At 37.4% G+C, this 12,598-nt stretch overlaps 1 protein-coding gene across 1 annotated transcript in view; it reads left to right on the forward strand.

Annotated features, from left to right (window-relative positions):
* Positions 1-1,036, forward strand: part of LOC144235832 (microtubule cross-linking factor 3) — a 39,873-nt gene extending 38,837 nt beyond the window's left edge. Inside the window, exon 5 of the mRNA XM_077769425.1 lies at positions 912-1,036. Within this exon, the coding sequence (XP_077625551.1) occupies positions 912-1,022 (111 nt within the window). The 3' untranslated portion in view covers positions 1,023-1,036. The remainder of the gene's footprint in view (positions 1-911) is intronic.
* The last annotated feature ends 11,562 nt before the right edge of the window (positions 1,037-12,598 follow it).

A 12,598-nucleotide genomic window follows, 5' to 3' on the forward strand; every position in this document is an offset into this window, starting at 1 on the left:
GTAAACAGAGGTGATATTGTGTCTACAACCCCACCGAAAGGAATAAATGGAAGTTGCCCCTCTAGTACAAATGGTGGTAACATGATCATTATTTCATCGTTGCCAGCTCTCTAGCTGAGAATCTCAGGACTGGGGAAGGAGTGTTATACGTTAGGCCTAATGCAACACTAATTCAAAGAAATGGTAATAACTATTCCCGAACAGGGAAAACCAGCATTTTTCCTTCATCCTAATTTGTAGAGGCACAACTGATGAATTGGACTGAGCTGCTCTAGCCAGGTATGGTGGCCAAAGACCCATGCATTTTGTCAGAATTAACCACATAAGAGAGAATTTGTAAAACATAACAGGTAGTGCTACCTCTCTGGCAAGCCTCCTGTCCTGTACCCATTGGAGAAGCCACAGAAGTACAAGAGCATGCATGGCTTTTAAGACACGCGAAAGATTTACACTCAAAAATCAATCCATACACTGAAGCATGACATTAAATTAACTGCCTGTTAGTCACAACTAGAAAAATTGCAACCCTATTGCTTATTCACCTTGCATGTTGCTCTGCTTTGCTATGAAAAAAAAAAAGTTTTATGATAAAATGTGTTGGATTTTGAAATGTTAAAGCTTATCTTTTTCTCTAATTATGTCAAATAGTTGGTTTTTAGTTTCCTTGTAGCAGAATTTTGAATATGTTGAGCATGTGGGTTTTCAGATATACCCTCAGGGGTAAAAAATAGAGATCAGAGTGGGAGAAAGCACTGTGTGTAATAATAATAGGTTTCGGGTTTTGTAAATCTAGTCTTAAAGGAGGGTTCTTCTTCATCTTCAATTGAATGAATGCTTAGTTAATATATATTTAAATTTTAAAAATTATTATTAATTAACCTTTCTCTTTGTCTCTGCATTTACCTTCCCAGATGTTCCAGCCTATCATTTTACTTATTCTCATTCTTGTATTATTTTCATCACTTTCTTACACAACAATATTTAAACTTGTCTTCCTTTTTACACTGTTTTTTGTACTGTAAATCTTTCATCATTTACCATTCATTGTAGTGTTTTCAGTTTGTTTATTTTGTTCACCCTTCAAGACAAGAAGTAAAAGAAGTATAATTTCTGTAGTAATCAATGCTATAAAAACACTGAAGACTGCTTATTTCTTTAAAAAGACACCTCTTACCACTACCAAATTCAATAAGAAGCCCAAGCATTAAAGTATTTCAGGTAAGAAATAACTGTGACTTTTTTTTTAATACAAATCATTTTAATTTGCTTCTTTCTTTTGCATGTTAAACTGTACTCTTTTTGATAAATAATCATAAGAATGGTTGTAAAATTGACTAAGTCTGTCAATTATTTCTCAGTAGTTGGCTATTATGATAATTGAAAATCGAGACATTCAAGAGTTGGTCACATTCTAAAATATAGAAATATTTATAAAGTAACTCTGCTAGATTCTGTCAGATTAAGTGCATAGTTTTGATATCCAGTAAATGGCAATGAAACTATGGTGAACAATATGACCATCACAGAAACTCAACAATTTATTGCAATGCTGGTGGTATTCTGTCTAAAAAGATGTGTTCGGAAGCATGAGAGTGGATTAGGTCTTAGTTCACTGAGAAACTGGTTATAGCCATCTTACTGCATTTAACCAGCTCCAATCAAAATAGCCATTTCTGCCTTTACCTATTATATTGTGGCATTTGTTGCTGATTAACTGTGTTGCCTAGAGTTCTGTCCTCTATAATAGATTACCACACAGAGCTTCTTCCAGAGCAGGCAGTTGAGTAGGGAAATATATAGTCTCTAGAATGAAGTCTCTAATGAAATTCTTTAGAATTTCATTAAATCACAATCCAACACCAATAGCAGAGTTTCAGTGGGAGGTGCTCTCTAGTATAAACTCAGGTGAACCTGAGTATCCTCCTTTCTCTTCATCCTTAAAATTCATGGGTCCCATGAATCTGAAGTGTCGTGTTCTGTCCATCTTGTTGACTATTTACCCAATAGAAAGCTGGAATGCACCACTGCTGCCAAGATTCAGAAATACCAGCATTCATGGAAGTCATGTACTCAGAAATGCTTGTAGGTTGGTTGGTGGATATGAAAATTTGTGGTAAAGTGAGTTATCTTGCACTTCAGCATCAAGAATAGCATTAGAAAATCTTTGCTCTACTACAAAAGTTGGTTCTAATGACAATCTCTTGAATCTTCATCCCTCAGTACCTCCATTTCCCTTTGAGTGTTAATTTTAAAAAATGAAGAAGAAGAGAAAAAACTTCACAATAGTTGATAATTCAGTTTAAAATAACTGCTCTTATTCATTCATCAGTTGATGGGCACTTGGGCTCTTTCCATAGTTTGGCTATTAGTGATAATGCTGCTTATGAACTTTGGGGTGCAAATGTCCACTGACTGATGAATGAATAAAGAAGATGTGGTATATATACACAATAGACTATTACTCAGCCATCAAAAAGGATGAAATCTTGCCATTTGCAATGACATGGATGGAACTAGAGTGTATTATGCCAAGCAAAATAAGTCTGTCAGAGAAGGGCAAGTACCATATGATTTCACTCATATGTGGAATTTAAGAAACAAAACAGATGAACATATGGGGTGGGGAGGGAAAACAAACCATAAGAGACTCTTTGAGATAGAAAATAAACTGAGAGTTGAGGAGGGAGGTGGGTAGAGGATGACCTAGATGGGTGATGAGTATTGATGTGGACACTTGTTATGATGAACACTGGGTGTTGTATGAAAATGATGATTCACTGAATTCTACCCTTCAAGCCAATATCGCACTATATGTTAACTAACTAGAATTTAAATAAAAGTCTGAAAAGAAAAAAAGGGGAAAAATAAGTTAAAAAACACATCCTTTTAAAAATACATGGATGGGGCACCTGGGTGGCTCAGTTGGTTAAGTGTCTGACTGTCTCAGTTCATGCTCTCATGGCTTGTGAATTTGAATCCCACATTGGGCTCTGTGCTGACAGCTCAGAGCCTGGAGCCCGCTTTGGATTCTGTGTCTCCCTCTCTCTCTGCTCCTCCGCAGCTCATGCTCTGTCTCTCTCTTTCCTTCAAAAATAAATAAACATAAATAAGTAAGTAAGTAAATAAATAAATAAAATATATGGATATATATTTTTTAAACTTACAAAATAGGCAAAAGAAGTCTCAATATGCATAAATTACTTATAATTAAAATAAATAGTAAGTTGAAGAAAGGGACCTCCTTCTTTAGAGAGCTTTCTGACAGTAGAGGTTATCCATTGTATGAAATAGTTTCACCTGATCTTGTCAGACTCTGCTCCTAATCCTTTATCTATATGATGCTGAAAGAGAACATAGATGCATCTTACTTTAAAAATCAAATTGGTTGATGATAACAAATAATAGCTAACATTTATTGAGAACTGAAAATTATATGTTAAATTTCGTTTAATTCTATAAAGCACAGAATTATATTAAAAAATAACTGCTCTTAATCTCCATATTTTTAAATTTCTTTTTGATTTTTATTTCATTTTATTCTGGAAGAAAGAGAGATCTGGAGTGAGGAGTAGTTAGCCAACAGTTAGAATCTGTCATTATGTATTTCTGACTTTTCATCTTAGAAATTCAAAAGGCTAGAAAGATGGGGTGCCTGGGTGGCTCAGTCAGTGAACTGCCTGGCTTCTGCTCAGGTCATGAGCTCATGGTTCATGAGTTCGAGCCCTGTGTTAGGCTCTGTGTTGAAAGCTTGGAGGCTGGAGCCTGCTTCAGTTTCTGTGTCTACCTCTCTCTCTTCCCCTCCCCTGCTCATACTGTGTCTCTGTCTCTTTCTCTCTCAAAAATAAATAAACATTAAACAAAAAAATTTCAAAAGGCAAGATTGAGCTTTGTGACAAAAAGAGGGGCACCTGAGTGGCTCAGTCGGTTAGGCATCCGACTCTTGATCTTAACTCAGATCTCATAGCTGTGGGATCAAGCCCCGTGTTGGGTTCTGCACTAGCAGCATGGAGCCTGCTTGGGATTCTCTCTCTCTCTCAAAATAAATTGACAATTTTTTTTAAATGACAAAAAGAAATGATATAAGGTAAGTGCTATATTTACTAAAATATTTAAGTGTTTACTTAAAAAAATTTTTTAACGTTTATTCATTTTTGAGAGACAGTGTGTGAGCAGGGGAGGGGCAGAGAGAGAAGGAGACACAGAATCTGAAACTGCCTCTAGGCTCTGAGCTCTCAGCAGAGTCGGACAGGGAGCTGGAACCCACCAACTGAGAGGTCATGACCTGAGGCGAAGTCAGACAGTTACCCAACTGAGCCACTCAGGTGCCCTCAAGTGTTTACTTAAAAATATATATATATATATATATATATATAAATATATTTATATATATATATNTTGATAGGCCTCAAGTCTGCCATCTCAGAGGGACCATTTTGGCATTTGGTTTATTGCCTTTGAAGCCAGATACATCCACCAAAGCAATGATTCTCAGGTACTTAGGGAACATTTGGTGGTTAATGGAGGTGTTAAAAGTTGTTATAATGATGCAGAAGCTCTAACAAGATAAAAGGAGTTATAATCTCAAATAATTGTCCCACCCAAATTGTTAATATTGTCCCTCTGATGAAGCTTGATTTGCAGTGCACATGTTCACTTCAGAAGTATCATGGATATTCACTACCCTATGTGGCTTTAAGAAACAGGCATGAGAATTTTAACTTTCTTTATCATGAGAAGAAGAATCAAGAACTCAGTATTTAAATCAGTGGTTTTCCATCCTGGATGCACATCAGAATTCTTGGTATGTTTCTAAAATTGAGGCCCTACCTAACTAATCGAAACTGAATTTTTGAGTCTAGGCATTTGTATTTTCTTAAACCCTGAAGAGCCATTTCTTGAGATGTTTGAGTTATCTCACACAGCCTAAAACAAAGTTACAGTAAACTATGTGATACCAACTATATAGAATCAAAAGTTGTCTTGGTTTCAGTAGACCTTAAAGTTTCATGATTTGCCTTTGCCTCTAATGACAGTTTGTGGGGTCATCTGAGAGTGAGTAGTATGAATGAGTGACTAAGCAGAGAAGGCATGGATTGAAATGTATTTATTAAGTTCCATGGAAAGCATCTTATAAGACTATGATTCTGAACCAACTTTCAGAAGGGCCAACATTTAAAACAACTACCGCTACTTCCCCTTCTCTCAAGTGATTACACAAAAGTACTACTGAGAAGCATTTAGTATGTTACCACATTTTTTACTGTGCCTACAAAGGTTTTCCTGTCACGTCCAGGCCAGAAAGCTTTCTTACTCTGTATAAGTTTCCCTTTGAAATCCCACAAGCTGTTGAGAATAGCAGGTCCTATTTATGAAAGATTAATCTAATCAAATATGGATGCAATCACTCCCCTCCGAAAGCTAGTTCAAAATTATAAAGAATGAAAATGATTGTTCATTAGACCTGATTGGTTTATAACTAGAGTTTAAACAGTAGTGTCTTCATGAATACTATTTTTGAACTGTACCAAATTCCAGTAGTTTAATGACCAATTTTTCTCACTTTCTGATATCATCCTCCACCACATTCTCTTCAATCCTTATATTCAATGAGAGCATCTGACCCGAAGCATGACTATCAGATGGAAGTGGGCTGTAATTCTACTGGAATATAGCTACAAACTGCACCAATACGTAGAGTTCAGACTTACCCAACAAACTGACATTTGCTGGCACCCGATTAAATAACCATATCCCACTCTACCACATGAATTGAAGTGAAGGTTGGAGGATGCAGGCCAATACATTCCAGGCTCAGCACTGAATTTTACTTTGTTTTATGGGTTTGAGTAGTTGTGCTTAAAAATAGCCAGCTATTTTTTTTTTTCTTAAATCCAGGCCAAATTACCAAAGACACTCCTTCCTTCTCCCAAGAATGTGCATGCAAGGGAATTTTCTACAATAAGGTTTGCTTGTTTGAATTTATCTTCAGTGTAATGTTTAAATAGCACAGCTTCAGAGTTACAAATAGCAAAAAATTCCTTTTCTCAATAATTGGGGGACTTTTTCTGCTGAGGAACAAAGAAGCCTGGGTGTTGCTCTTTTAGAACTAGCTTTGCACAACAAACATAAAACAAGTAACAGTATCACAGGGGAGGAGAAAAAAGATACACGGGACACTCTTTCTGAGTTCTTGGGTACCATTTTGGTTAAGTTCTCTTCCCACATCTATGCCCTGTGATGTACCATAGATTGTCGTTGCCCACAGCATAGCCTGAAGTTCCAGGGAGAAGGCAGCAAGGGACAGGGTCACTTTGTGCCTGCTGACAGTTTGTTAAGACCACCTCCCAAATACTGGCCCCCAGCAGTCCGGTGAGATAGAGGTAAGTCTGAATTCCCTGATGCTGGATGCAGCTTTCATTGTACACTACGCTGTGGAAGAGGTGTGTGCTTACCCGCAGGCACGAACTGGAAAGCGGGCTATACAGCGGGTAGGGCAGAGCTGTCAAGAGTCTCCTTGATATTGGACTGTATGGTAAAATTGCTTCATTAACTTCAGGGAAGCTGTCAGAGTGACCCCAATTCCCTGAGAATCTATGAGCAGTAGCCAAGTCAGTTGTTTCCCCTCCTCAGTATCTTTCTGGGGTTCCATGTATGGAGGGCCTGGATGGAGTTCATTATCATGAAATTCTTCTATAAAACCAATGCTTTCAAACTTCATAGGTAAGATTAATATTCCTGTTGCCAGAATGGCTTTAATTCCTAATGGAGATCTAAGGATGAGGCTGGTGTTTTGATCAGCCCAGACCTCTCCTGGTTAGCCGCTCCATTCTTATTCAGGCCACAAGGTATTGTTGAGGTATATGTAGCACCCCTCTTTTTATTTATTTATGATATCATTTCATCCAAGAATGCCTTGGAGCTTTATTGTTTTCTTGGGGAAAGCTAACATGCTCTCAAGTGTCCAAAATAAATTGCAACCATAAGCCTTTTTGTTTTTACACTTCAGTATGAGTACATGTTTGAATTAGCTATTTACACATCTGTCCAGGCCAGTCAACCAATAAAAAGTGCTAAAAGAGTAGAAACCAAATATCACTTTGTACCTAACAGCCATCACATTACAATGTTTGTTAAACAGACAAAGGATCTATGCTCTATATTTCTGCTGCGTAATCACATCTCTTGTGTATGCTTTCTCAGCCTGGTTTGGATGGAAGAGTCTGTTGGCACCCATCATTCTCAGAGCATTTGTAGCACACCACATGGGACGCTTTGTGGCAGAGATAACTGCATAAAAATCAACAAAATGGTAGATTGTCAGGGTGTATGTGTGGGGTCACTCTCAGTTTTAAAATAACTCTGTGGCTTTCTTAGTGAAGTTGTGAGTTAATTTTTAAACACTTCCAGGAATGACTTTCGAGTACTATTAGAACTTCACTTGATCAGAGAATAGGAGCAGCAGGTGTAACATTCCCTTTAAAAAAAAAAAAGGAGAAATTTCAAAAATTTCCATCTTTCACTGCCCATTGTTAATCCAGGCTGTGTTGTCCTAAAGAGCCTCATTGTATATCTCAGATGTTTATATTTAATAAACTTAAGTATGTTGACATTTCCTGATTATTCAGTTTCATTGTTAAAATTACAAAAGGCTTTTAGCTCATAGCTGTTTGTTTTTCTATCTTTCAAAATAGGGTGCCATCAAAACTCAATACCTGAAAATAAAATCACAAAATTTCATAAAATAAATTTTACTGTGATGTAAGTAAATATCTACTTAGTGATTTTTAGCAGTTATTCAGCCTTTTAAAAAATATTCATGTAACTTTTTTGACTTATGTTTTAGAATGTTTCTCTGAATATTTGTCTAAACCAGAATTCAATCTCAGTTCATAATATTTTGCTTTTGTTTTGATTATTTTTCTTTTGAGCTATTAGTATATTTTTAGATATATTAAGTAAATAATTAAAAGTTTTTATGTTATACTAAAATAAATATTAAATATGGAGGATAGCACAACTTTTAAAATTAGAACCTTTTAGAAAAGTTTAGAACCCAAATTCACTTCATAAAATGCAAACGCCCCTGTAGTATTAAGAAATGGTGCAACGAGGTGTCTGGGTGGCTCAGTCAATTAAGCATCTGATTCTTGGTTTCCATTCAGGTCATGAACTCGTGGTTCATGAGTTTGAGCTCCACATAGGACTCTGTGCTGATGTTCAGAGCTTACATGGGATCATTTCTTACTCCTTCTGTCTCTGCTTTTCTCCTTATCATGTTCTCCTCTTCTCTCTGTCTCCCAAAATAAATAAACTTAAAACAAAAAAAAAAAAAAGAAAGAAAAAGAAATGATGCAACCATTTCAGGAGTTTTTATCCTGCATACTCCAAAGATGGAGCTCTGGAAATGATTGATTCTAAAAACAGTGTGTTCTTTATTTTCTTTATTTCCTTCTGAGTGTTTTGAGTTGCTTAAATATGTATGTTAACAAACAAGATGCATTAAGCGATTATCCGAGGCTGCCAAATAGCATTTGTTTCTTTCTGAAACTGCCCAACATAATGTACCTTGAAAGTCAGCAAGTTAGCTCTTTTAAGTTCATGTTGAAAGTACCTACCTTAACCTATGCATTGAAAATTAAGAGGGTGTGAGGAGCAGAGAGAAGTGCATCAGTTTGCCTACTGGCTTCAAATGATTTAGTAAGGGAAGAGAATTTAAGAGCTTGTTTTTTCAAAGAGATTTATAGAGTCTATTATTTCTTAGTCAGAAAACTTCATTTAGCATCTACTTTATAATTCCCTTTCTTCTTTTTCACGAACATGTGCAACTTTTGCACAATCCATCTCATTTCCTCTGTAGCATGAACTCCTGGATAGATAGAACAGAGCTTAACTTTTTAAATAGAGTAATGTAGATATCAGTTTCAGTCAGTCATTTAAAACTTCAGAGGAAGAAATTAACAAGTGACCCAAATTAATTTACTCCGGATTTTAGATGGCTCCCGGGAATCTGAGCTCCTGTCTCAGAAGGGAATTGCATACCTGCTGAGGCCCCAGGGCCACTACATGGAGGGTCTAGCATTACTGTAACTGCTTAGACTCCATGTAGGGAGAAAAGCCACAGTGAAGCAGCCAAAGAAGGTGGTTGACAGAAAGTAAGGATCCCGCAGGCTTGGATGTCACAGATCTTGCAGTGAGAAAGCTTTTCAGGAGAACAAGTCATATCCTCACCTTAGAGGAAATATAATTTGTTCCTAAGCAGCTATTTGTTTTAAGTACTGACATTTGTAGAAAGTGGATAGATTCAGAAAAGCGGGGTAAACTCAAAATAGATAAGAATGAAGTCGTGGGACTCTTCCTGTGTAAAATATTTCAATGGCAACAACATCAACACAAGAATATAGTGTCAGGGCAAGCACAGCCTTGTGGGTACAGTGTTTTCATCTCATGTGGACTTACTGAGAGGCTTTGGTGTGGCTGTGGGTCTGGGGGCTCTGTAGAGAGCTCTGTTTGGATGGGGGCGAGTCTGCACTGAAATGGGGCTTTCAGCCTCCCTGTCTATAGCCCTGTCTTTATATTTTTTACTGTAGCCTTCCCACACTATCATGTCACATTTCTTTTCACCTGGGCACCCACCCATACAGCTTCCCATTCTGACCTTCCCTCTGTCTCCCCACTCCATGTTTCGTGAAACAGATTCTTTTTCCAGGCTCCAGTCAAAGCTTACCTATATTTGTTTGTTCCTTCTAGTCCCTTCTGTGTTCTAGCTCTTCTTTTATGTGCCTAGATATAACCGCTTCCTCTGTCAATGAAATTTTATTAGACAATCACAAACGGGAAATATAGTGCTACTACCTAATGATGATAAATTGAACATTTGTGGTAGAAGATATAAGTAGGCTAGCAACTCTCAGAGAAGGTGGGTGGGGAAAGAAGAGGGAGTTGGGACTTGTTGCTGTATCTTCAAATTATACTGGCTAAATGGCCTGTCTCAGCCCCACATTACTGCTAGAACTTCCTCCCAGAGAGAAGTGGCTCAGGGCAGCCCTCTTGTGGTGGACCGGCGTTCCCAAGGTCCTTTTCTAGAAGAAGACATAGCCCTAGAACAGTCAGTCCCTTTATTATTTAGATTTTGTTGTCATCATTATCAAAATGTTCCAACTCCAGAATCTGGAAATAATATAATGAGGTGCTAAAAACTAATTTGAGAACAGTAAGCAAAATCTATCTCTAGTTTTAAATAGTCCATACTTCTAAAATGTTTTATTGTTTTGTTTCTTCAGAATACAGACCAGTACTCAAAAAGAACAGATAGTTTAAAACTGTTTCTTTTGAATATTTCTGTCATCTGGAAATGCCTGTACATAAGCCCCATGACAGATCTGCTTGGCTAAAAACTCTGTTGACATGCCACCAGCCCTCAGAATAGAAGAGAGAGCCAGCAACCCATGATTCTGGCACTGGGGAAATAAGCACATTCACTGAAACACAGCAATCTAAATATGTAACTTTCATGGGTAATAAATACTCTGTGTGTGACTCTTATAATTTTATAAACCAAAACAGACTCTTATAAGTATCAAAATTATATTTCTGTTGCTAACAGAAAATCCAAACTCTGTCATTCTAGGGCTAAAATAACACAGGATCAAATGTGACAGAATTAGCTGTGGAACTTTATAAAAATTAAGAAACACTGGCCTCATCCCTGGATGACCTGATTCCAAAAGTCTGAGGGCAAGTTCCAACTTTCATAATTTTTTAAAGATAGTTCTCTGAGTGATTGCAGTGTCCAGCAAGTCTGGGAGTGCCACAAGTTTGTGGTCACCTTGATGGAATGGGAGCTACCAGGAGAGACTCTCTGCTTTTGCTTGTAAGTTTATTTCAAGGTCGTGGGCTGCTCAGGATGTGGGCAGTCAATGCCACAGGTTACATTTCAAGAAACTTCAGAGTTGACCAAGCTTGCTATGAACAAAGATTTGTCTTATTCTTCTTCTGGGCCTTAGGGTCCAACAGTATACATAGCGCAGAGTTGGTGCTCACACATATTTGTTACACAGAATGCTAATTGGAGTGCCCAAAACCTCTCCCTAGGAATGGAAGATAATTTAAGAGTCAAGAGAGTCCTGCTAAGCAACTGAGATCTTGTATCATAAAGTATTATGAAAATTGCAAAACATGCAGTTTTCTAGAAGGAAGGATTATTTTAACTATATCACCTGTGTAAGAGCCTCTAAATTTTAATATGCATTAGAATGAGTTCAGTTTTTCAGTCATCTCTTTTCCAGTTTTTTTCATCTCCTTGCCAAGGTAAGTAGAAGCACTATACCCTTTCAACTGATAAATATGGTTCAAGAGGAAAAGAAAAGGGACAGAAAACTATACAAGCAAAAAGTCAGGGGCACCTGGGTGGCTCAGTCGGTTAAGCATCCGACTTCGACTCAGGTGGGATCTCACTGTTCATGGGTTCGAGCCCTGCAACAGGCTCTGTGCTGACAGGTCAGAGCCTGGAGCCTGTTTCGGATTTTGTGTCTCCTTCTCTCTCTGTCCCTCCCCCACTCATGCTCTGTCTCTCTCTGTCTCAAAAATAAATAAACTATAAAAAATTTTTAAAAAAAGAAGTCAGAAGCCACCCAGCCTTGTGCACAGCCATAGTTGTCACAGCATAAAGAGATTAAGTAAATAACTGCTTTGTGATGCTTCAAGATCATCATTTAGATGCAAACTATATAAATTATATGTGTACTGGCCAGCTAAAGGTAAAATTGGAGTGTTTATCCCCAGATTTCCTTCAACCACTAAATAAAATCCATTTGTCTTTGGATTTTGACCCAAGATTTATATTATCGCAAGACATAGGCCTCTTTAGATGAGCAGTCATCAAGGTAAATAGTCTGCTATTTGATTCCTATGTTGTACTTGGAAGATGAAATGTCATCTCCCTCGTATGGACGTAGCAGAAAACTGCATTTGAAAGTTGACATGTCCAGAATTCAACCTCTCATGCCACAACCCCCTATCCCTGGGTTCTGTTCCCTTCCCTTGAACTCCTTGGAATTTTAAACTTCAAGGCACTCCACTAAGAATGAAAAGACCAGAGTTCTATTCCTGGCATTGCTAGCAAGTGGCTCTGTGATATTGAGCAGATGACTTAACATCAGGGCCTCTTTCCCCAGCTATAAAATGAGAGGGCTGGCTAGATGATTTCAGAGGTTCTTTCTGGCTCTAAAATTCTCTAAATCTAGAAACACCTGCATCTCGAAACATGTATATAGTCAATATTTCTCTTTCACCCTTCCCAAAATGTTTTAGTTTGTGGCCTGATATCATTATGCATGTAGACCTTTTCAAATCCTTTTCAGGATTTTCTTTTATGTTTCCTGAAGCAGTTCATGTTGCTGCATTTACTTTACATTAAGTATTAGTTTATACATGTTCTTACCTATTAGCTATACTTTGAAATAAGACCAGCATGTCACCAGATAGGCATGATTCTTCCAAATTCTCTCTGCTACACAGAGCAATTACTTGGGCCAGTTTCATATTTGAAGGCAAAAATATTGAAATGGCTTAAAAGTAATCTAGATTATACAACAAATTC

This window comes from Crocuta crocuta, unplaced genomic scaffold (assembly GCF_008692635.1).
Source record: "Crocuta crocuta isolate KB4526 unplaced genomic scaffold, BGI_CrCroc_1.0 scaffold646, whole genome shotgun sequence".
Classification (NCBI taxonomy): Eukaryota; Metazoa; Chordata; class Mammalia; order Carnivora; family Hyaenidae; genus Crocuta; species Crocuta crocuta.